The sequence below is a fragment of the Oryctolagus cuniculus genome, chromosome 1 (genome assembly GCF_051225735.1).
Source record: "Oryctolagus cuniculus isolate XC-2025 breed Fujian yellow rabbit chromosome 1, ASM5122573v1, whole genome shotgun sequence".
Taxonomy (NCBI): domain Eukaryota; kingdom Metazoa; phylum Chordata; class Mammalia; order Lagomorpha; family Leporidae; genus Oryctolagus; species Oryctolagus cuniculus.
The window spans coordinates 166,456,635-166,478,770 of record NC_142867.1 but is presented as its reverse complement, the minus strand read 5'-3'; the positions used below and the strand labels follow the sequence as shown (position 1 = coordinate 166,478,770).

General features: G+C 41.4%; 1 protein-coding gene across 5 annotated transcripts in view; it reads left to right on the top strand.

The window, feature by feature from the left end:
• The window catches only part of GLIS3 (GLIS family zinc finger 3), a 500,527-nt gene that overhangs the window by 159,507 nt on the left and 318,884 nt on the right, over window positions 1-22,136 (top strand). For all 5 annotated transcript variants that reach the window (XM_089337316.1, XM_051858255.3, XM_070051535.2 and 2 more), the window contains one exon: window positions 7,237-8,335. In XM_089337316.1, coding sequence (XP_089193442.1) covers window positions 7,421-8,335 — 915 coding nt within the window. In that variant the 5' untranslated portion in view covers window positions 7,237-7,420. The remainder of the gene's footprint in view (window positions 1-7,236; window positions 8,336-22,136) is intronic.

Sequence of the window (22,136 nt, the reverse complement as noted above, 5' to 3'; positions counted from 1 at the left end):
TCACTGTTTTCCCCTGGTTATTTTTATTGTTCAGATTGACAGTAGAACACATGGAGACTATGGAAAGGCCATGGCAGTAAATGATGGGCTTCAGAGAGAAGCCCAGGAGCCATATGTGTGGTTTTGATACACATCCTTCCAGTGACCTGCAACCACATTTATTGTGGGCATAGGTGTTCCTTCCTACCAAACTCATATAATAATTTACATGTTTTCTATTGAGTTTTTCCAGTTAATATATCACAAACACCTCATTTTATGATAAAATTCTTCCTCAGGATCACCTAATGGCTTCCCTACACAAGATTCAATTTTAAAAAGAAAGTATATAAATGAAACTATACTTTTTCATCAGTCTTTTATTACTGGGCATTTAGTTGCTTCTCTTGATTTCAGAATGACAAAGAATGCTTTCTTGGTTCAATCTGTAAACCTTCTATTGCACATCTCTGATGATTTAGAATAAATTCTTAGAAGTAAAGTCTTCTGGATCAAAGGAGATGTACAGTGTTGAGGTTTGTGATATGCATTCTCATATTGCACTGTAGAAAAGACCTACTCACTTGTAAACTTCCCAGCAGTCTGAGGAGTGTCAGTTTTCTCAGACTTTACCAAATACTTAGTGTTATTATTTTGATAACTTTTCCCTGTTTGATAAGTAAAATGTAATTTTATCTTAATTTTAATTCTTTTTATAAGATTTATTTTTATTTATTTGAAAGAGTTATACAGAGACAGAGAGAGGGAGAGATAGACAAAGATCTTCCATCTGCCAGTTCACGTCCAAAACGGCAGCAGGGCCAGATGGAAGCCAAGTATCTGGAGCTTTTTCTGGGTCTCTTACATGGGTGCAGGGTCCAAGTGCTTGGGCCATCTTCTGCTACTTTCTCAGGTGCACTAGTAAGGAGCTGGATTGGAAGTGGAGCAGCTGGGTCTGGAACCAGTGCCCATATAAGATGCAGGTGTGACAGGCGGTGGCTTAACCCACTATACCACAATGCCAGCCCCTGCAATTCTTAATTATTGCTAATATTGCATAATTTTCATAGACTTATTGGCTGTAGTTTTTCTTTTGTCATTCCTGGGGCATTTTTTCTTTTGGGGCGCTCATCTTGGAGAGAATGGTTCTTTACCTTTGTTGGGTTCTATTTAATCTAATGTTGGGAATCCTACCCTAATGCTATGAATTGGCCTCAATTAATTTTCCAGTCATTTCTGACTCTGCCCCCTTAATAATAAATTCAAATTATATATTCTGATCTTGAAGATCTAGGAGCCATTCACAATTTAGGTGTAGCTAAAACTCTGTAATATAGCCATTGTGTGTATTTTTCCCCTAAAAATGACAAGGTTAAGAAGCTGATGTGATAACCTTGAACAGTGACTTCCTCTATCAATCTGGCAAAAGTTGGCAGTAGAAAATACGGGATGCTACTTGCATGAATTTTTATAGATATTTAGCTTCTCTAGTGTTTGTACATGCATTGTGAGTCTGCATTTTATGACAGAATACTCATAAACTTTCTTCAAATCTTAGCCCTGTTGAAGACATGATGGATTCAAGATAGAGAAAATCTAAAGGATTTGCTCAGTCTGACTTAGCTTCTCAGTCACAAAGTTCACCCTACAGTGTTATTCAAGATCCCAAAAGACACTCTGTCAAGCTTTTCATCTCCTAACCCAGGACTTGGAGGTGATTTCCTTTCAGTGTAGAGCAAATGTCTGCAAAGCGCAGAGGAGGGCAAGGGAGCTGAACTTGCTGTGAGTTCTAGCATTTATCAAGCTATCCTGTCTTCAGGCACAGTGCTCATTCTTGGGGGGAATTTATGAAGGCACAAACTTGCAGAAAAGAACTTGCAGATAGACTATGACTGGCCTTTCCCCCTCTTGGTCTGTGTGTGTCTGAAACAGGAATATTCTCTTGAGCATCAGTTTCCATGTGATCCCTAAATTACAACTTCTTTTGAGCTTGTCACTGACCCAAGCAGTTCAGCTTGGTCATCACGCCGTTTATGGCCTTATCAGAGAGTTCTGAGTGCCTGCTCCACCAGCCACCACGATCCTTTTGCTGGTGGCTCCTGAGTTCTTCACAGTGGTTTTCTTTTGTTTGAGATGTATCTCCTTTCCTTCCACACATAGCTCTGAATTAACATCACCAGAAAGAAAATCAGAGTGGGATGAACGTGTAGGAATGGAGAATGCTCTCAGTACAGTGACAACTCTTTGTCACTGTCTTTCCCATAGGCCCTGTGTGGGTAGCAGCAGGGGTTTCAGGTTGCAGAACAGAAAGCATAGGTTCCGGGCGTAGCCTCTGTCTCAACGGCTCATTCAGTCGGGCAGAGCATTCTGAAGCAGCAAGTGGAGAACACAACAAAGCATCCGTGTTAGGTCACCGCGTATCATGTGCTCCTTCCTTGAAACTTCCGAAGGACTGTGGTCCTTTTTTCTTTTTTTCCAGCTCTAGTATCACTGGGAGTAATTTCATAGAACCTCAGTGTTATTCTTTATAAAACAGTGTTATTCTTTATAAACTCATGCAAAAATATATGAAGCATCTTCAAAATGTTCATGGCAAACACCTATTATGAAAAAATTGTCCATGGATTTCAATTTTTTTTTGCACCAAAATAAACTTACATTTGAATTGTATCTGTCCATGAACACTTTAAAATCTCTTCATGTGGGGAAATTATTTGTAAACTTTAAATAGTGATTGATTTGTTCTATTGATTATTAATTTTGTTAATGATTTTTAAAAGGTTTATTTATTTGAAAGGCACAGTGAGAGAGAGAAAGAGAGATTTTTCATCCATAGGTTCACTCCCCAAATGGCTGCAGAGGCCAGAGCTAGGCTGATCTGAAGCCAGGAGCCAGGAGCTTCTTCTGGGTCTCCATGAGGGTGCAGAGACCCAAGCACTTGGTTCATCTTCTGCTGCTTTCCCAGGTACATTAGCAGGGAGCTGGATCAGAAGTGGAACAGCTGTAACTCGAACTCTGCCCACATGGGATGTCGGTTTTGCAGGTGGTGGCTTTACCTGCTACGCCACAGCACTAGCCCCTCTTAATACTTTTGAGTATTTAGTATCTAACACACTCCAGCCCATACTGGGAGATAAAAATGAGCTATTCTGTTGAAAAGAGTGAATTTTGTTGAGGAAGATTACACCCCTAGATGTCTAAAATGAACATACTACCTAAGTTCTTTGGCAAGAGGACTGTTTGAGAGCTAGTGTACTGGGAAGAGATCTTGAGGATTAGAACTTCAAAAGCTGGAAAGGTCTGGGTAATTGCAAAGGAGGAAGACTGGCTGCTAAGCAAAGGTCTTTCTTTGGTAGTTTTGTTCTTAATAGATGTTCAAGGTAGAAGAGAGTGTTCTCGGTATTATTGCTTTAATGATTACAATATAGAATTTACTTTCTGAAAAGCATATGATGACTATCTCAGAAAACTGAGATGTGCAAGGAGTTAAGGCATGTGCCCGCACGGATTGTGCTGTGACTGAAGCTGAACCGCAGATAGGTGTAATTTGAGAGAAATGAGGATGGTCTCTCAACAATGGGACAGGTGAACATGTCTCATCGTGGGCTGCCCTAACACAAAGCAAGAGAATTTGATAAGCACAGTTTATGCAGGTGGATAGCATACATGTTCTGTTAGTCACTGCTTACACATCTGCAGTGTTCCGGTGTGGCGGCGACAGGCAGATGCACCCCCTGAGAATGAGCACTCCCTCCGCCACGTGGCTGAGGAAAGCTCTGGTTCTTTATGGACTCGGAATCTTCTCAACCTCACAGCGGAAAGCAGGTCACACTGCCTGGTCTGTGATAGGAGCACTGATTGAGCTCGAGTCCACAAGCAATTCCTGTATGTCACTGGGGAAGGGACCGAAAGACCCCTGACATCCAATCACCAGGAGTCTTGAGCCAGGCTTGCGGGAAGAGTGTGACATGCTGCAAGTGTGCCAGGAAAATAATTGAAAAGTGTCCACTGGGAACTAAGAAAGCAGATGGTTCAGAAACCACTTTGAGGCAAAAGGACTTCAGCCTAAATGTAAGGATGTGGACCAGGAAAAAAAAAATCTATGTGAAGGGCCACTGGACGTAAGTTCCTGCTGTGTTTATCATTGGTAAACATTTCTTCACTCGATGGTGACATTGTGTCCATCATGGTGTTATCATCTTAGATGGGTATTTTGGAGCAAAGATGTTTTCCTGCTAGTGGCTCATACTTGTAGGAAACTGTGTTCCTGGCTTCCGTGTTGTGAAATGGAATAAGTTGAACAGGTGCAATGAAAATGCTTCTCTTTTCCTCAGTTCCTTTGCAACAGCTTGATGTTTTCCAGCTGCAGATAGTAAATGTGTTCATTTTGGGGAGATGCACATTTTATGTAACTTTATTGCGATTAATTTTTGTCAGAAAAAAAAAAAACAATGTCTGTAGAAAGCCAGTGCAGGGACAGATAAATAAGCCAGGCTTTTCTGCTGCACACCATGTCCAAGTCCAGGAATACAGTGCATATTCATAGGTAGATATTTCCAGCCTCTTTGTGACACATTTTCCCTCCAAGGAACATAGCTTTTCTCTTATTTTTAAGGCAACAATGTCATAGTAAAGCAGAGTGACCTTTCAAGTCACCAGAGCTACATCATGAACTGTATTGATATGCAGATAACATATTGCAACACATAGGGCATGTTTTATAAAGGGTAACAGTAGTAAAGGAATTGTTGTAAGAATGAACCCCTGAGAGTGAATAATCTGCTCTTGACCCAAAGCTGCTGTGGTTTAAGGATAAGAGTTCACAGGATACCCAGGACTATCACATGTGATTAAAGTCCCCATGGTCCCCATGCATAATTGCAAATAGGATTTGATTTCAGTTTGTTACTCCCTTACATAGTAAAGCTGCACTTTTTTATTTATTTTATTTTTTATGGCTCCCCCCCCATAACTTCCCTCCCACCCGCAACCCTCCCCTTTCCCACTCCCTCTCCCCTTCCATTCACATCAAGATTTATTTTCAATTCTCTTTATATACAGAAGATCAGTTTTGCATATATTAAGTGAAGATTTCAACAGTTTGCACCCACATAGAAACACAAAGGGAAAAATACTGTTTGAGTACTAGTTATAGCATTAAATCACAATGTACAGCACATTAAGGACAGAGATCCTACATGAGGAGTAAGTGCACAGTGACTCCTGTTAAAGCTGCACTTTATATATATATATATTTTATTCCATGAGATGATGTGATGTTGTGACTAACGTGCTGACAGACTGAGGTGCTATCTTTTAAAAAATAATCTTCATAATCCCTTAATGTTAGTGAAATTATTATTCCACAATTATGAAATTATCCCCGGGATTACTCTTTGACTTTGAGGATTTCTTTATTTTTGAAACCAGAACAGATTTTTTTTAAAAACCTTCTTTATTTATGTAAAGGGAACAGATTTCATGCATTTCATATACACAGTTTTAAGGACACAATGATACTTCCCACCCTACCGTCCCTCCTTCCTTTTTTATTTTTCTTTCAATTTTTGCAATGACATACTTCAGTTTACTTTATAATCACAAGCTTAGCCTTCTACTAAATAAAGAATTCAACAAGTACTAAGTAGAAAAAAACACTATTTTTTTCAGGAGTATAGACAAAGACTATAAAAAAAATCAGATCTGAAGATGTTAGTTTCACTGATATACATTGCATTTTATGTACTCCTTATATTAGTTACCATAAAACAGGGAAAACATATGATATTTGTCTTTTTGGGACTGGCTTATTACACCAAGTATAATGGCATCCAGTTGGATCCATTCTGTTGTGAAACAAAGGATTTCATTCTTCTTTAATGGCTGAGTAGTACTCTGTTGTGTGTATGTACCACCATTTCTTTATCCAGTCATTTGCTGATGGACGTTTGGGTTAATTCCACATCTTAGCTGTTGTTAATTGAGCTGCTGTAAATGTGGGAGTTTATTTATTTGAAAGTCAGAGTTACAGAGAGAGAGAGGGAGGGAGAGACAGAGAGAGAATGGTCTTCCATTTGCTGGTTGACTCCTCAGATGGCCTCAGCAGGCCAAAGCCAGGAGTTTCTTGCAGGTCTCCCACATGGGTGGGAGCACTTGCACCATCCTCCGCTGCTTTCCCAGGCCATTAGCAGGGAGCTGAATTGGAAGTGGAGCAGCCAGGTTTCGAACTAGTGCCCATATGGGATGCCAGCATTATCACAGACAGCAGCTTTACCCGCTGTTCCACAGTGCTGCCTCCACCCCCTGCTCCCAAAGCATGGATTTCTATGTTATTTCCCCAGATGGATTGGACTTTAAGCCTGGGTTCCCATTTTAGACTTGTACCATGTGTTTTCAAAAAGGTCATGGAGGGTTGGGTATTTGATGTGGGCATTGAGATATGGCTTGGGATGCCCACATCCCCTATTGGAGTGCCTGGGTTTGAGTCCTGACTCATCTGCTTTCTGCTAATGCGCACCCTGGGAGGGAAGAGGTGATGGCTGAGGTAGCTGGGTCCTTACCATTGCCATGGGAGTTTCTGACACCTGGCTTCAGCTGGTCCAGTGCAGGTTATTGCAGGGATTCTGGGGAGTGAACTAACAGATGGGACATCTCTTTGTTTCTCTTTCTCTCTCTGCCTTTCAAATAAATAAAATAAGTAAATAAATTTTTAGAAAGTTCATAGATATTCATATTATGATAATACTATGCCTAGATTTGAAAACTTTTCTGAGTCAAAAAATACATGGATTTTTAAATTCCATTTTCCACAAAGTTTTTGAAGGACCTTCATATTTCCTGCAATGCCTGTCATAGCACACAGTAGGTACTTAAAAAATACTTGCGTATTTGGTTTTCCATGACAGGGATCAATAATTTTTCCCAGGTCTGTAACTTTTCCCCACATGAAAAAACGTGCTTAAAAATAAAGTGTGGACCATTTATTGTCATTCAAGTATTGAGATTATTTATAACAATACATCTTTCATTTTATTATTTTGGAGAGCATTAGCTTTTATTGTTCTTCTCAGTAAAATATTATTTACCTGGAACTAAAAGCCCCGGATTTTATCTTAGCCCAAGAATGTGTGTTTAGCAAAGAATGTAATTAGGAGAAATACTTAAGGGATTGTCAATGCAGTGTTCTTTTAGCTCTTAAGCAATGCATATCCTGCTAAAATATTTATTTTTTTCCTTCCCTTCTGGCTGCTGTTCCAGGTCCCTTATTTCACGTGAGTCTCTGGCATCTACAACTTTGAGTCTGTCGGAGAGTCAGTCGGCCTTGAGTGTGAAGCAAGAGTGGTCGCAAGGCTACAGGACTCTCCCTTCCCTTTCCTCCAGCCACGGCTCTCAGAATGGGGTTGATCTAGGCGACCTCCTTAACCTTCCACCCGGGACATCCATGTCCAGCAGTAGTGTCTCTAACTCATTGCCACCCTATCTTTTCGGCATGGAAAATAGCCACTCTCCTTACTCTAGTCCCCGGCACTCAGCCACCAGGTCCCACTCTGCTCGCTCCAAGAAGAGAGCACTGTCCTTGTCCCCGTTGTCCGACGGCATCGGGATAGACTTCAACACCATCATCCGCACCTCGCCCACGTCCTTGGTGGCCTACATCAATGGGTCTAGAGCTTCCCCGGCCAACGTGTCTCCACAGCCTGAAGTCTATGGGCACTTCCTGGGGGTACGTGGCAGTTGCATCCCGCAGCCGTGCCCGGTGCCCAGTGGCCAGAAGAGCGTGCTGGTGGCCAGCGGCAGCCTGCCACTGCCAGCCTATGGCGAGGACTGCGCCCTGGAGTACGAGCGCATGCAGCAGCTGGAGCATGGCGGCCTGCAGCCCGGGCAGGTCAACAACATGGTGGTGCAGAACCGCCTGCCAGGCCCTGATGGCCAGCCAGCCGGCCTGCTCAAGACCGAGCGCCTGGAAGAGTTTCCGGGCAGCGCCCTTGACCTGCCTCCTCTGCCACAGCCCCAGGGACCTCCGCCCCCCTACCACGCCCACCCGCACCTGCACCACCCAGAGCTCCTGGGCCACGCCCAGCCACTGGCCCTGCCCCAGACCGCACTGGACGAGGATGGGGAGATGGACGACCTAGGAGGCAAGCACTGCTGTCGCTGGATAGACTGCAGCGCCTTGTATGACCAGCAGGAGGAGCTGGTGCGGCACATCGAGAAGGTCCACATAGACCAGCGCAAAGGCGAGGACTTCACCTGCTTCTGGGCTGGTTGTCCTCGTCGGTACAAGCCCTTCAACGCCCGCTACAAACTGCTGATCCACATGAGAGTCCACTCCGGGGAGAAGCCCAACAAGTGTACGGTGAGTTTCTGAAGCCCACGGGTGACCTGGCCTGAAGGCCTCGATGGCTCTTCCATGCGTATGTTTCTCCTTATGTGGTTCTCGGGTCAAGGCTGTGCGCGGTCTTCTCTCATAGCCATGTGGATGTGTGCAGGTCCAGGGACCCATGAGAGTGGACTTCTGTTCAGCGTGAAGGAGTGGCGGGGGGGCTTTAATCATTAGTGGCTGTGATCTCTCTGCCTTTCTCGATTCTGTTCTGGGTAGGTACATGATCGACCCTGCAGCACTGGTCAGTCTGCCACATTGTCCAAAATCCTGGAGGATCCTGGCCAGGCACAAACATGGGGTTTCCTTAATCTGCAAGGATGGCCGAAAGAGAGAAATCTACACCACACTCCAGCAAGCTTCAGCTCTGTCCCAAGACAAATATTTAGGGATTTTCCCCTCCTCTCCAATAACTGAGTGAGACTTGGGGATGTTTGTGTGTGTGGGGGGGGGTGGTTCTGATATTTGGAAAGGAAGTCACCACTTAGCAACTTGGCTAGTAAGAGTGTGGCTGTACACACCCGCATGCTTGCACGCTATACCTTCCAGAGTGGTGAGACTGGATAACGATGTGCCTCCAGTGTGAAAACAGCCTGGGCATGCTATGGGGGCTGCGCCTCACAGGATCTCACCTCGTTTTGAGAGACACTTTCGTGGAAAGGTCTAAGGAAAAAGAGCTGAGAAGGGAATGTGCTTTTGGTGTTGAAGGAAGTGGGCCTGATGTCTCTTTCTCCCCTGCCTCCCACTTTCACAGCACCAGGCCTGGAACGCTCTCTGTTTCTTGGCAAAATGTGCTATTTTTGAATAATATGATTCTTAAATGATTTCACAACAATTTCACACCTCACAGAAACCCTCAGGGTTTATAAGCAGGACATCACCCCTGGGACCCCAGGATGGCTTTGCACAATCTCAGACAGCTCACTTAACTCTTGGAAAAAAGAAGAGCATATGTTTCAAATTAGTTTAGATGGACAGAAATATTTCTTTTACAGTGAAAATCTGAAAATTCTATGTACTCTCTGGATATTGCATATTCTGCATGTTGCTAAAGACAGGGTTCTTCAAGAAGTTTGTGGGAAGGTGGAACTCAAAGATAAGTATATTTTGGTACAAAGCAATTTTGGAATGCATAGTTTTTTTCATAATACACATTTTCCATGAACTTTTTGAAGACCCTGCCTATGTGACATAACTAAATCAGTGTGGAAAGGAACTGACTTGGACTGTGGGCCCCCCAGCCAGAGTTCTTTTTTTTTTTTTTTCCTTTATAGTATGCCATGATGATAAAGAATCTGGACTGCATTTATGTTTGATTATAAATTGGCCAAAGTATCTGATTTGTACAAAAGCAAACCAGACAGGTGACAGCTGTAATGCAGGCATTCGAAGCACCTTTTCACTGTCCAGTAGATATTTTTGAAACAGTTTGAAGAATCTCTGGTGGAATGAAATTGCATTTCTTCTCATTACATTATGCCCCATGTTGTGATTTTTCTTAAGGAAAACCTGAAGCTGGTATGTTGTGAGAATGCCATGTTCTAGGAGTGAAAAGAATAATTACATTGCAGGCAGCAAAACCTTACTCTGTCACTAGGGTTCTGCATTAAAAATGTCAGAAAGAGACAAGCAATTGAAGGCAGTTCCATTTACTGTGTTTGGAACACACCAGTCTATGGCAGGCAGGAAAGACATTCAGTCTCTGAAGGAAAACAGTCCAACCTTTCAGTTCTGACTAATCCTGGCTGAAAATAGTTTACTGGATTTGGCTTTACTGAAATAAACATAAAGGCTTGAATTATCCAAAAAAAATTTTTTTTGCGTTGCAAAATTAATTTTTGTGCAATAGGATTTCCCCATTTTCCCACTGTTCCCAGACTTTGCAAAGACACATAACTTTATAAAGTTGGCTTTTTCTAAAGTACATGATGAATATTAAAAATAGAAATATTTGAGTGACAGATTAAGATGAGAGGTGAATGTTTGCAGGCCTCTGCCTAGTTTTTTTTTTTTATTGGTATTATTCAGGATGGATATGGGAGGTGATTTCTCTCCCCTAAGCTGCCCACTCCCCACACACTTCTGGGTAGACTCTTTGCAAGATTCAAATAGCTAATTTAATAGCTATCAAATGTAGAACTACAAAGCAATTATTTCCAGTGAAAATATATTGATACAAAACAGGGTTTCTTAGGAGTTGATTAATGCTGCAGTTGTAGCATTGGGACTATCTATTTTTAGAAGGAGGACATCCAGTTCCATATAGAACATACTATCATGGGCATTATGCCTTCTGAAATATGTTATGTTGCTGCATGTCATCTGTTTGATTTGTAGGGTTGTAGTCAACTGGCAGCGGTGGATTTGGCTGTGAAAGTGTAGCAGTTGTCTCTAGGTATAGTCTATGGATAGAAGATATTGTGCTTAAAGTGAATGTGTACCTGGGAAAAAAAGCCAGACATACTTTTCTTCCCTTTTCAACAATTAATCTTTATACTATTGGGACCTAGATGCAAAAAACTATTAAAACTGAGTGTTTCATCTCCTGTCACCACAAAATGTGATGGCAGTTGGTTCAGAGTTCAAGATCTTTTCCAAGGAAAGTGACCACACTCTTCTTTTGAAGAAATGATCTTTAGGTTTTTGTGTCTGTGCCACATGCAGAGGCCAGGAGCAGTTGAAATAATAAAACTCCATCCGTTTTTGTTTTACCTGTGTTGAACCATTAATTTTCTGCATATAACAGAATTGGTCATCGCTTTTGCTCAGTTAGCTGATTGACCCAAGAGGGAGATGGTGATCCCATTATGTTTGGTGACTATGACTACAAGCAGCAGCACAAAGAGCTTCTGGAAGTCATGTGTAAAAAAAGTGGGCGTATGACAAGAGTTCTCCGTGACAGTTTGCTTACAGTAAGAGCCTACCACTGGCATCCTCACCTCATGCCAAACTCCCTTTCTCTTTTCTGTACAGGAAAACATGTTCTCACAATCTCTGATTATGACTCTTTAGCCTTAGCCAGACCCCTGAGATTCAGATCATGTAGGATTTTAGGTGGCAGAACCAGGGTAGGAGGGGGGCATACTGTTTCAATTACTGGAGGAAGAGAATGGATTCTGTTCCTTTTCCCACCCAAACAACTCCACCCTTCTGAAGATCTCATTCTTACTGCTTCTGTTGAAATCCTGACCAGCTGCTCTCTCTCCAGGCCTGGTCTCGATTGCCAGAGACAGTCCCAGCCAGGGGCACAGGCCTTGAGAACTGAAGTGCCTCAGCAAGCAAGGAGGCAGAGCTCAGCTGAATCAGAGCCTGGGATGCAACAATATTCCACTGAAAAAATACCCCAGTGCGCTCATAGCTAACTATTAACGAAGGTAATTTCCAGGTGGCAAATCATTGTGTTTCAGCCTTTCTGGCATTAGATCAGGCCCAGCCTTGGTACATCTTGGAATTACCAGATCAGTTGAGCATTTCTAGGTGTAATGATGTAGAATTATAGTAAGTTTTTCAGAGACGGTAAGGTTCCAGACTCTCAAGTCAGAGCACCTCATGAAGTCTGAGTTTGTCTCTTTTTCAAACCCTTGTTTCATGTTCCCAGAAGGACAACCTAGAGTGTAACCCAAAACCATAGAAAGACACTGGGCTTCCCTAACAGTATCCATGGTAATGGTTCCAGCAGAGTGCACACTAAGAATGTTTTTACCCTTGGTCTTTCTGCCAGTCAGTGGAAGGGTGTGCAGTGCCTGGATGGTGTTCCAGGAAGGTGTGTTCCGAGTGAGATCAGGCACGTTCTGTCTGTAGTCCCTCTCATGAGAAGGCCTGTCTTGATCAGGGCAAAGTGAGCAGAAGAGCCGGGTTGTCTTACCAGGAAGGACCAGAGATGCCAACACTGCCTCCGTGCACAATTGAAAGCAGTTGTGTTTGGAGGTTAGGGAGTGTTAATAAGGGAATTAGGGGGAATGTGGGTTGCCACTTAAATTTTGCTTATTTTTCCTGGATGAATTTTATCCAATAGCAAAAAGGAATTTTGCAAAACTTTTACCCACCCACAGATTTTCATGAAAATGTCACTAACCAAAGACAGTTTTGAATTTTGTATGAATTGACTCATTTCTCCACAGGCATTTTGCCTGGCAAAATCCAGAGTATTTGCTTTGGCTGGAATATTGGGCAGTTTGCTTTTTAAGTAACATTGGATAATGAACACAAGAAAATAAATATGGAGTTGGGACCCGTGTCCCCAGTCCTCTTTTATGGCCTGGTGTATGGGTTCATGAGCCAGCTTTAGCCTTGTAAGACATTTCTTGAAGAAAAGTAAAATTTATTGCAAGCTGTGTTTTTTTTTTAACATCTTTTGTTTCGTTATTTTAATAAGACTTGGTATTGTTGTGGTGACCATGATGATACTTCTAGAAGTGTCACAGTTAGTTAACACTTCACAGCCTTCATGTTGGCAAAAATGAATACATTCTGTTCATACCAGGTATTGACAAGGGTGTGGATAATGAGGACTGCTTTAACATGCTGGAGACAGTAAGTTGGTGTCACAACTTTGGAGAACCCTTCAGGAAGAACTTGGAGACTTGTGGATGAGATATCTGCGTCTGAGTGTCTCCCCTGGAGAAACTCTTGTAACTGGTGGTGGGGAGACATGAGAAAAGATGTTTATTACATCTTTTTTAAAGTGTAAATATATTAATTGTCCATATACAAGGTAAACCAATAAACTATGGTTTATTCCTAATGAAGCAATATAAAGAAATTTAAAATTAAATACACTCATATCACTATGGGTAAATCTCAAAAAACAATGGTTAAGTGAAAAAATTATATGCAAAAATGATATGTGTGGTACAGTACCACTTATGTACATTTAAACACACATTGAGCAATGTAGTATAATTGTTGCAGATAAATAACTATGTGGAGAGGCAATGTAGTCATGATCAGGATAACCAGTCACCTTAGCATAGTGGATATTTTTAGAGAGGGAAGAAATGGAATGTGGGGATTTTTGTTTTCTTTTTTTTCTGAATAGAAAGAGAACTAAGACAAACTTGGCAAAATACTAATTTTTGTTTAAGTATAGATGTCATAGTTGTCTGTTATGTGTACTTTGGTGCTTATTTGAAATATTTCATAACTATATGTGTACATTTTTATCCAAAAATAAAAGAGAATCAATTATTGCAACATTGCAACTCCCTTTCACAAATACCACTTTTCAGATGAGAACAAAGCCTAGAGAAATTGATTTTTTCAAGACTATTAAGTTGTTTTCACTACTCCCCACTTAGAGTCTAAGGTAGTGGTTCTTAATCTTGGCTGACATTGGAAATCACTTGGAAATCTTTATTAAGTACCGGTACTTGGGTTGCACCCCTAGTCTGTGATATGATCAGGCTGACGCAACTCCCCGGGTGACTCTGATGAGCTTCCAAGCTCTGTGCTTGGGCTCTGGCTGAAGAGAAGCTTCCCTGTCATTTCAGTGAAGGTGGAGGGGGCAGTGTGTACATCTTCATTATCATCAGTGTCCTAACATTGATTAGCAAGTTTAGTGTTGGAATAAAACTCAGAGACAAGAGATAAGAAGATACTAGAATGATCCTGTGGTGGCAGAGGGCTTTCAGCCCTTCTGTACTGAGATCACTCTTGCTCAGTGCCCCATAGTCAAAGGCTGGGAAGGCACTTGTGCTGAACCATCTGTGTATCATCGCCACCTATTTGACTCCCTGAGTTAAAAGTGGAACTGACAAATCTGTCACATCGTTCTCATTTTTAAAGGTAAGATAGAGTGTTCTTCCTTCCCAACATAACACAGTCTCTCTGCTTTTAATAAAAAACGATCTTCAAAACATTTTTGCTACTATGAACGTTTCTGAAGAGTTGGTAAATTACCAAAATATTGAATTTTCCCTTTTATCAAATCTGCCTGATGTGATTAAATAAATAAAATTAACATTAATATCCTTTTTGTCTCTTGAGGCTGAAACACCACCAGTGAAACATCTGGTAAAGATCAGAGAGAGTGTAGCTTCCAAATCATTTCCCACATGGCATCAGTCTGTCAAATATTCAATGCAAACTCAATGATTTAAAAAAAAATAAATCTCAAGATTTATTCTCCAACAATGTTGCATAAGAAAGAGATGCAAACATATTTACCTGTGTATATACGTGTGTATATACATGTTCAGGGTGCTGTAGACATATACGTGTCACTATAAATTACAGGTCCCTTAGAATAGGTGAAAGCAAAACCACAGAAATTCTCATCAGATGGGGAATTGACCACATTCTACGAGGCATCTGTCAAATTGGATTTCAGTCCCCAAACACAGTGGAGAAACCTGCCATTTGGTAGTGGTTTAATTTGATTTCCCTTTAGAAGGCATTTAATCCAGTTTACCTGGGGAGCTGGCCTTTCATGAACTTTGTCCTGAAAATAAATTCATAGCAGATTTGGGCCAGTGTTTCAAAGCAAATTGTGGTTTATGTTTCCTTGCCCTGTGATTCTAGGATTAATGAAAAGCAATAGATAATGAGAGCAACCCTAAGAGGTTAAATAGTTGGGGCTTTATCCTCATTAAACAAAATCATTAACTACATAATGGTTAATGCTCCTTTCAATTCATATTTGTTTCATGCTTCTTCTCTAATTTTCTGCCCTGAAATAATGTTTTTAGAATTAGAATTATGTATATCTTTAATAAATAATAAGATAAAAGGAAGGTATAGGAAACCTTTGGAGGTTTATTCATAAATAGATTTTAAAATATAATTTTATTTGTCCTTTCATACTGCAGTGTGAAAAATTAGTTTGCCAATTTATTAGAAATGTCTTTCGTGACCTTTGGAATATTTCTTAATTACCATTTCTCTGAATGGCCGCGTTGACAGCTTTGAATGCAGAAAGAAGTTGAGTGTGCAGAGTGAAAGACCAAACACATTTATTTTTCCCAAAAATAGAGGTTATCTGATTCTCTTTGATCTTTCAGAAATGTTTTATTCAAGTTCTGGGTAGAAGTGATTTGGAAAAGAGATGTTTGGTTATTATTTCTAAGCAGATTTATTAATTTCTGCTATAATTACTGAGTCAGGCCTTCTAGACAATGAATGTTCTAAGCTTGGCAGCACATTTGTGGTTGGAAGACCTAGAACTTGAACAGAGCAGTCTTGATTTCACATCTGCTCTAACTCTGAGCAGCCATGTGTCCTTCATGTAGAGGGAGACGTCTTAATAGGTGTCATCACTCATCCTGACTTTGATGAGAAAGGGCATTGAAACTGTGTGTTCTCATTTTACACCATGGTGTTTAGTTTTATTTTCTTGGGCGATAGGTACTGGACTTGAGTAGGAAGAATATCCCATCCTTTAGAAGGATGTTTAAAGAACTGTTTTTAAAAGATTAATTGAAAAGTTGCTGAAGGATTGGAAAATGAGATGGCCAAGTTCTGGGTGGGCAGGAGCAGTGCACTTATGTAATTATACCCAATGTTCCAAAGTCAGGGTGACCATACAATTTATTATTCAAATAGGGCCACTCTTAGGAGTGAACTGGGTTCTATTTCATTGGAATATCAGTCTAAATGAGATTTGTCTTGGTAACGCCATGATGTAGAATTACTCTGCCCAAATAATGTGCACTGATTTGTCTACCCCATGCATGCTCTTTCATTGATTTCGTCACTGAATGCAAACCATGTGCTATACCCTGTCCTGGAAGCTGATGTGAGTGTGTGTATGTGTGTGTGCGCATGTGTACAAAAATAAATGGGATATTCCCTTGAGGATCTCATAGTCTTCTAGAGTTGATACTAGTGAATATACTAAAACAGGGCAATGATAAAGATCTTTGCAAACTATTTTAATGGGAAAACAGGGGAAGAAACTCCGACGTATACTCATACGAGTAGAGAAGGCTTCGTAGAGGAGGTGACTGCATCATGAAAGAAGATAGCCTTTCATGCAGAAACAGGGAAGGAGAGGCCATTGCAGCCAAGGCACAGCAGTGTGCAGTAGCACAGGAGCATGGAATGGAAGCCCAGAGGAAGAAATGATGGCCCAGTAGTTTCATGGAGCCCAAGACTAGGTAGAAGTAGAAAGTGAGGCCGCAAGGACTCTAGGGGAACTTTCACTAACAACAAATAGGGACTATGTTATTAAAATTTGAAAGAATTGCCAAGCCCAGTTAAACTAAATGCAAATCTATGCCTGCCCCTTAAATACAAAAAAATCGCCAGATGCAGGGTCTCATGCAGGAAGCAAGCACTTGTTTGAGTGCTCCTTCAGTGAAGCTTTGGCTTCTCTAGACCGTCTCCATGGTCTCTTTAAACTTACAGCTTAACTCTTTATGAAAATGAACCTCTTGGCAGCCATCAGATGAAACACACCTTTTTTTAATTCTAAGCAATCAGCCAGGGAAACATAATGGAGACAGGCATAAAAGCATTTTCTGTTGCAGACTTTAAAGACAAAAATTAAAAACCTGGGGGAGACTGGAGACCGAAGCTATTTGATCAATTATGTAGAATGATTAAGATGTGGACAGAGGCCGCATACATTATCCTGTGTACGAGTAGCTTTCCATTAGTTAAATATTTCCTTTTGTAATCTGTAAAGAGAGTGAAGTACTGTTAAACAAAGGTTTGGACTGGCACTTGTTATGCCGAGCTTGTCAGCCCTTTCAAGACTCCTTCCCCCCACTGCTGAGATTTACTTTGGAATTTTTTTTTCTGCTCAGTCTGAATTAATACAGAACAGAGCTGAATGCTTGAGATGTTTGGAGGAGTGCAGATGAAGTCAGCTCTCATCAAAATGGCGCCTGTCCCTGGTGACTCCATGTGGAGCACGTGGGGCCCCATTGCCTCTCTAGGCTGGGGAAGGCCAAGTGACGGGGGGGACTTGGAGCTCCCTGCTCTAGCAGCAACAGCTCCACTGCGGTCAGCTGCATGCCTGAGAGCCCATATGAGCAGGCCTAGGCGTTCCCAGTGTTCTGGACACAGCATCTAATTGGTCCTGGGTCCTCACTCTTAAAATTTATGGGGCAGTTTCTCAGGCTTGTCTCCCCAGAAGAGCATCTTTTCTGTGTGTAGAATATTTGTTTGAAAGTACGTTCTTTCTTCTTTTCTTTGCATTTTTGTCCTGAGACCTGAGTTTGGGACCTGATGAACGTGTCCTTTTATGGGAAATACTGCTGCTGCTGACACTCCCTTTCCCCAGTCTAAGTCCCAGTTCCTAGTGAGAAAGTTGCCCAGGAAACAGTCAACAGTGCTTTATTAGCCACGAGAATGGAATTGGGGTTCGGAGAATAGCTGTAATGAAAGGAAAATGGGAGACCCAACTTTAACATTTTTTTTAAGGTTTATTTATTTACTTGAAAGGCAGAGTGGCAGACAGAGACAGAGGTGCGCACTTTAGAGAGAGAGAGAGAGAGAGAGAGAGAGCAAGTGAGCGAACAAGCTTCCATCCACTGGTTCACTCTTCAGATGAGCCAGGCCTAAGCAAAAGTGCCTGGAACTCCAACCTGATCTCCCACATATGTTACAGGAGCCCAAGTGCTTTGGCCATCTTCTGCTGCCTTGTCAGGTGCATTAGCAGGGAGCTAGATTGGAAGCAGAGTAGCCAGGGCTCAAACCAGGACTCTGAGAGTTGGTGTGGCAGTTGGTAGCTTAACCTGATGTACCACAGTGCCTGCCCCTTAAAATTTTAAAATAGAAATTTGTCTCCCATCTCATTGGCGGTGACCCCCTCCTGTCTTTTTCCCTCAAATTTCCAGGGTACCTCAAAGGCCCCCTGCCTCATTCCGTATTTTTCCTCTCTACCAATCTGAGACTGCTTTTGCAAAAGAGAAATCCATACCTACAGTGGTGATTGTTGGGGAGCTTCAGTGTGCTCCCCTTCCCAGAGAGCTACATTTTGATGGGGAAAGAAGTATTAAACGTCTCCTTTAGACCAAAACCTCTTCCAAAACTCCTTCAGGAAAAACTAGGGGAAAGAAAATGATTGTGTTAAAATTTCTGAGCTACTGGATTAGTTTAATCCTCATCCTAGCCCTCAGGGCTACGTAATTGCTGGAGTTTGAGATTCCAACTCTGTTCTTTCCACTGCATACTGATGTATAACTTGCTATTCTCCTTTGAGTCCTATCCATAGCATCTGGCTCAATGGTTAATGTATACTGATCCTCAAATGTATATACATATGTACATGAACACACACATTTTGAAACTTGGTGCTAGATACAGAGAGGCTCATTATTCTATTATTTCTACTTATGTGAGGATTATAAATTTCCCTTAGTAAAAAGTTTAAATAAATGAGAGGTAGGTACTTAGCCTAGCTCTTAAGACACCAATTGGGGTGCCCACAACCCATTGCAAAGTGCCTGGGTTTCAGTCCTGTACTGATTCTGATTCCCTCTTGCAGCTAACACACATCTTGAAACCCTGCCACCAGGTGGGTGACACACATGAAGATCCTGGCTCCTGACCTTGGCCTTTCCTGGCCCTGGCCATTGTAAGCATTTGGGGAATGACCAGCAGCTGGGAGATAGGTTTCTCCCTCCTCTCCCCCTTTCCTTTTATACAAATAAATTAAAAAAATAAAAATAAATGGATAAATGAATTTTTTGCATTAATTTATAAGCAAGAACAGTTTGTTCTCCTCAGCTCCTTAGAAAATGATGCCAGCCATTTTTCTCCTTAGATAACCTATGCTCTACTGATCTGAAAGCTTATTAATTTTTTCCATTGCTCTTGAAAGCCTCTGAAATCAGTGTGCCAAAGAATGAGATGAGAGATACTTTTAGGCAGTAACATGATATTTGAAAAGGCAAATGATAAGAAGAGAGCATTATTGGAATACATTAAGATAATCTAGACTTTGTAGCAGACAACACCAAATCTCAGTGGCTTGGCACGATAAGGATTTATTTCTTGCTTGTATTCTTATGCAGCCAGCTCCTTGCACTGATATAGTGACTCAGGAACTTTCTGTTTAATGGCTCTGTAGTCTGAGTCTAGGGTGAAAGAGAGATTGTTGAGGATTGTTAATGAGTATTAGGAGCCAGATCTAGAAGTGACTCACTTCACTTCTTCCCAGGTTCCCTTGGGCAGTACTCTGTTGCATGACCCCAGCTGACTGCAAGGGAAGCTGGGAAGTGTGATTCTCATGTCTGCCAGGATGAAATTCAAACACAAAGCATTGGTGAGCACAGAGTATGACAGCTGTCACAGGGCACTAGAAATACCTCCTACTTTACTCCTACCCTACCCCAGTTTTCTAAATCCCCTTGAAAAGGAGGAATATTTCTGCCTTGATCTTTGAGCCTTCTATAAGTGGAGATCCTGTCTCATCAATGTGTTTTTTTTTTTTTTTTAAAAAAAAGACTATTTCTTCTTTTCTTATCAGCGCTGGCTCCTATAACTTGCTTTTCAACTTACTAAATCTTTCCCAGCCCAACCATTTTTTTTGTTATTTACTCTCCAAGGATTCCTTTGCCATACAGTCACCACTGCTGGGGAAACTCTCCTTATCTCAAGTGGATTACTCAGTTTTTCCCACCTTGTCCAAATTACATGTTCTTAGTACATAATTCCCTGCTGCTCATCATCTTTGTAAGTCATAGGATGTACAATGTCTTCATGTGCCGCAGGCACTCACCCTTAAGGGAGAGCTGCTCGTTATCAGGGCAAGGTCATAAATGAATCACTCCGAGATTCACCATTGTGCGCAGAAATTTGGTGTGAAGGGTGATTTTACTAAGACCCTGAAACACAATATTCCCCATCTGTTCATAAAGTAGCTTATTTGATACACACAGTGTGGTCATAAATGCTCCGCTCTTCTCTGAATGCTTGCTTTTGGTCATGAACTGGCACACACTCAAGGAAAAAATGACAATGTGCCTCTATGGACACTTTTGGTCCATTTCCATAAATATATTCAAACAAAATGAAATTGCCTGGCTCCTTATAATATGTCCTTTAGTGTGTTTAAGCTTGCAAAATTACCCCCAAGGATGACAAATTGTAAACATCATGTAATACCACAGCCCCGGGTCAAGGCCTAGCTCAGTGTTTTGCCGACACTCACCCCTCCTAGAAACGTTTAAAGTGTTTTAGGAAAATGAAGCTAGGCAAACAAGCTTATCGGGAGTGACAATAAAAAAAATCATTGATTCTAATTAGAAGGCGTCACGTATACAGAAACAAAGCTGCTTTTGTGTGGTGGAAAGTCTACCTGGTCTCTGAAACACATGGAGTGTTTTCCAGTGGCTTTAGATAATCATGCTGACAGAGTTTCAGGGCCCTGACCTTTTGGCCCATCTCAAGTCATTCAGCTGCGCATGTTGAAACTTGCCGAAGGTGTTGGTGAGAGGTGTGCTGGAGTACATGTTGCCACAAAGGTGTGACAATAGGACAGGTGCTTTTGTTTCCTACAGCTCTAAACTGCATCAGAAATTGAGGTGGAAATATTCAGGTTCTTGAAGCAAGGATTGAGTTTAATGTAATTATCTCAGTGTCCCTCCCTGTAGCAAGTGTTTCCCTCAGTAGCCCAGTGAGTTGATCTACTGCTGGGGAGCACTCCGGTTTCTCGGGTTGTCTGGGTCACCTTAATCCTGTTCCATTGTGTGCTCCAGGAAGGCCAGCTTTTCAAACTGTGACCCTGGTTTTGTGCTGTGCTCATGGAGTGGGGCTTTTATGATGGAATTAGTCAAGGAAGGAGCTATATAGTCAGATCAAAGGATAGAGAAATCTCTTAATTGCTTAAGCTATTGAAGTAGTAAGTTGGAATCCACAGCTATGTCACCATCACTATTCTTGAATTCAGAACTGCAGAAAACATGAATTTCATTGGACCACAGAATGAAGAATGTAGATCTTGGTGTAAATCAGTGGGCAATTTATTTAAAATTAAGGGTACATGTTGACCATTTGTCATGTCGCTGACTTATTTTCAAGGATAGGGTTTCATAAAAGGCAGTTTTAGTTGCCTGATTGTAGGTGTCCTGCAGAGCCTGGCTCACTAATTATCATCAGTGAGTAATAGGGATTGCCAAAAAAAGTCCATTGTATTCTAAAGGAATGATACTGCCAAGTGTCTTGACAGGCTCCTGCTGCACTTGTCAAACAGCTGTGCCTGGGAGTGAAGTTTTGAAGTTTGATTCTCACTTAGCCAAGATTAGAATAGGCTTAATTGAAGGTGTCTGCAGTGGAGGACAATTTCAGATTCTTAAATGCAGAATTCATGCATTTCTCAAAAACAACAGACCATTTCTAAATCACTTTGTTTAGTTTCGTCCTTTATTTTCACTCTGATAAGAATGATATAACATCCAAAAGAGAAATATAAGTAAAAGAAAATTGTTTTAATGTGGAACAAATTCTAAGTTTATGTGTGTAATTGTGTCACTTAAAGAGATTTTTGAAATGTAAATATTTGGTTTGTGCTTACATTTGAATGCAGAATCATGCATCTAATTATATGTGTGCATGCTGCCTGTGCCCTTTAAAAATGACCCTCAGGTGCAAGCAGAAAGAAAAGTCTCTGATGATTACATCATGGGTTCAAGTATTTATCAAGCAACTGTTTCACGCCAGTCAGTTCTTCCAGTCACTGGAGATACAGCAATGAATAGATCAAATCAAAAACTCCTTGTTCTTCCAGCGTTTCTAGTCTGAAGGGGAAGATGGTAAATAACACAAACATCTGAGGGAACAAAGTTCCAGGCAGAGAGAAGAGCAAGTCAAAAGGTGTCAGTGCAGGAGTGTT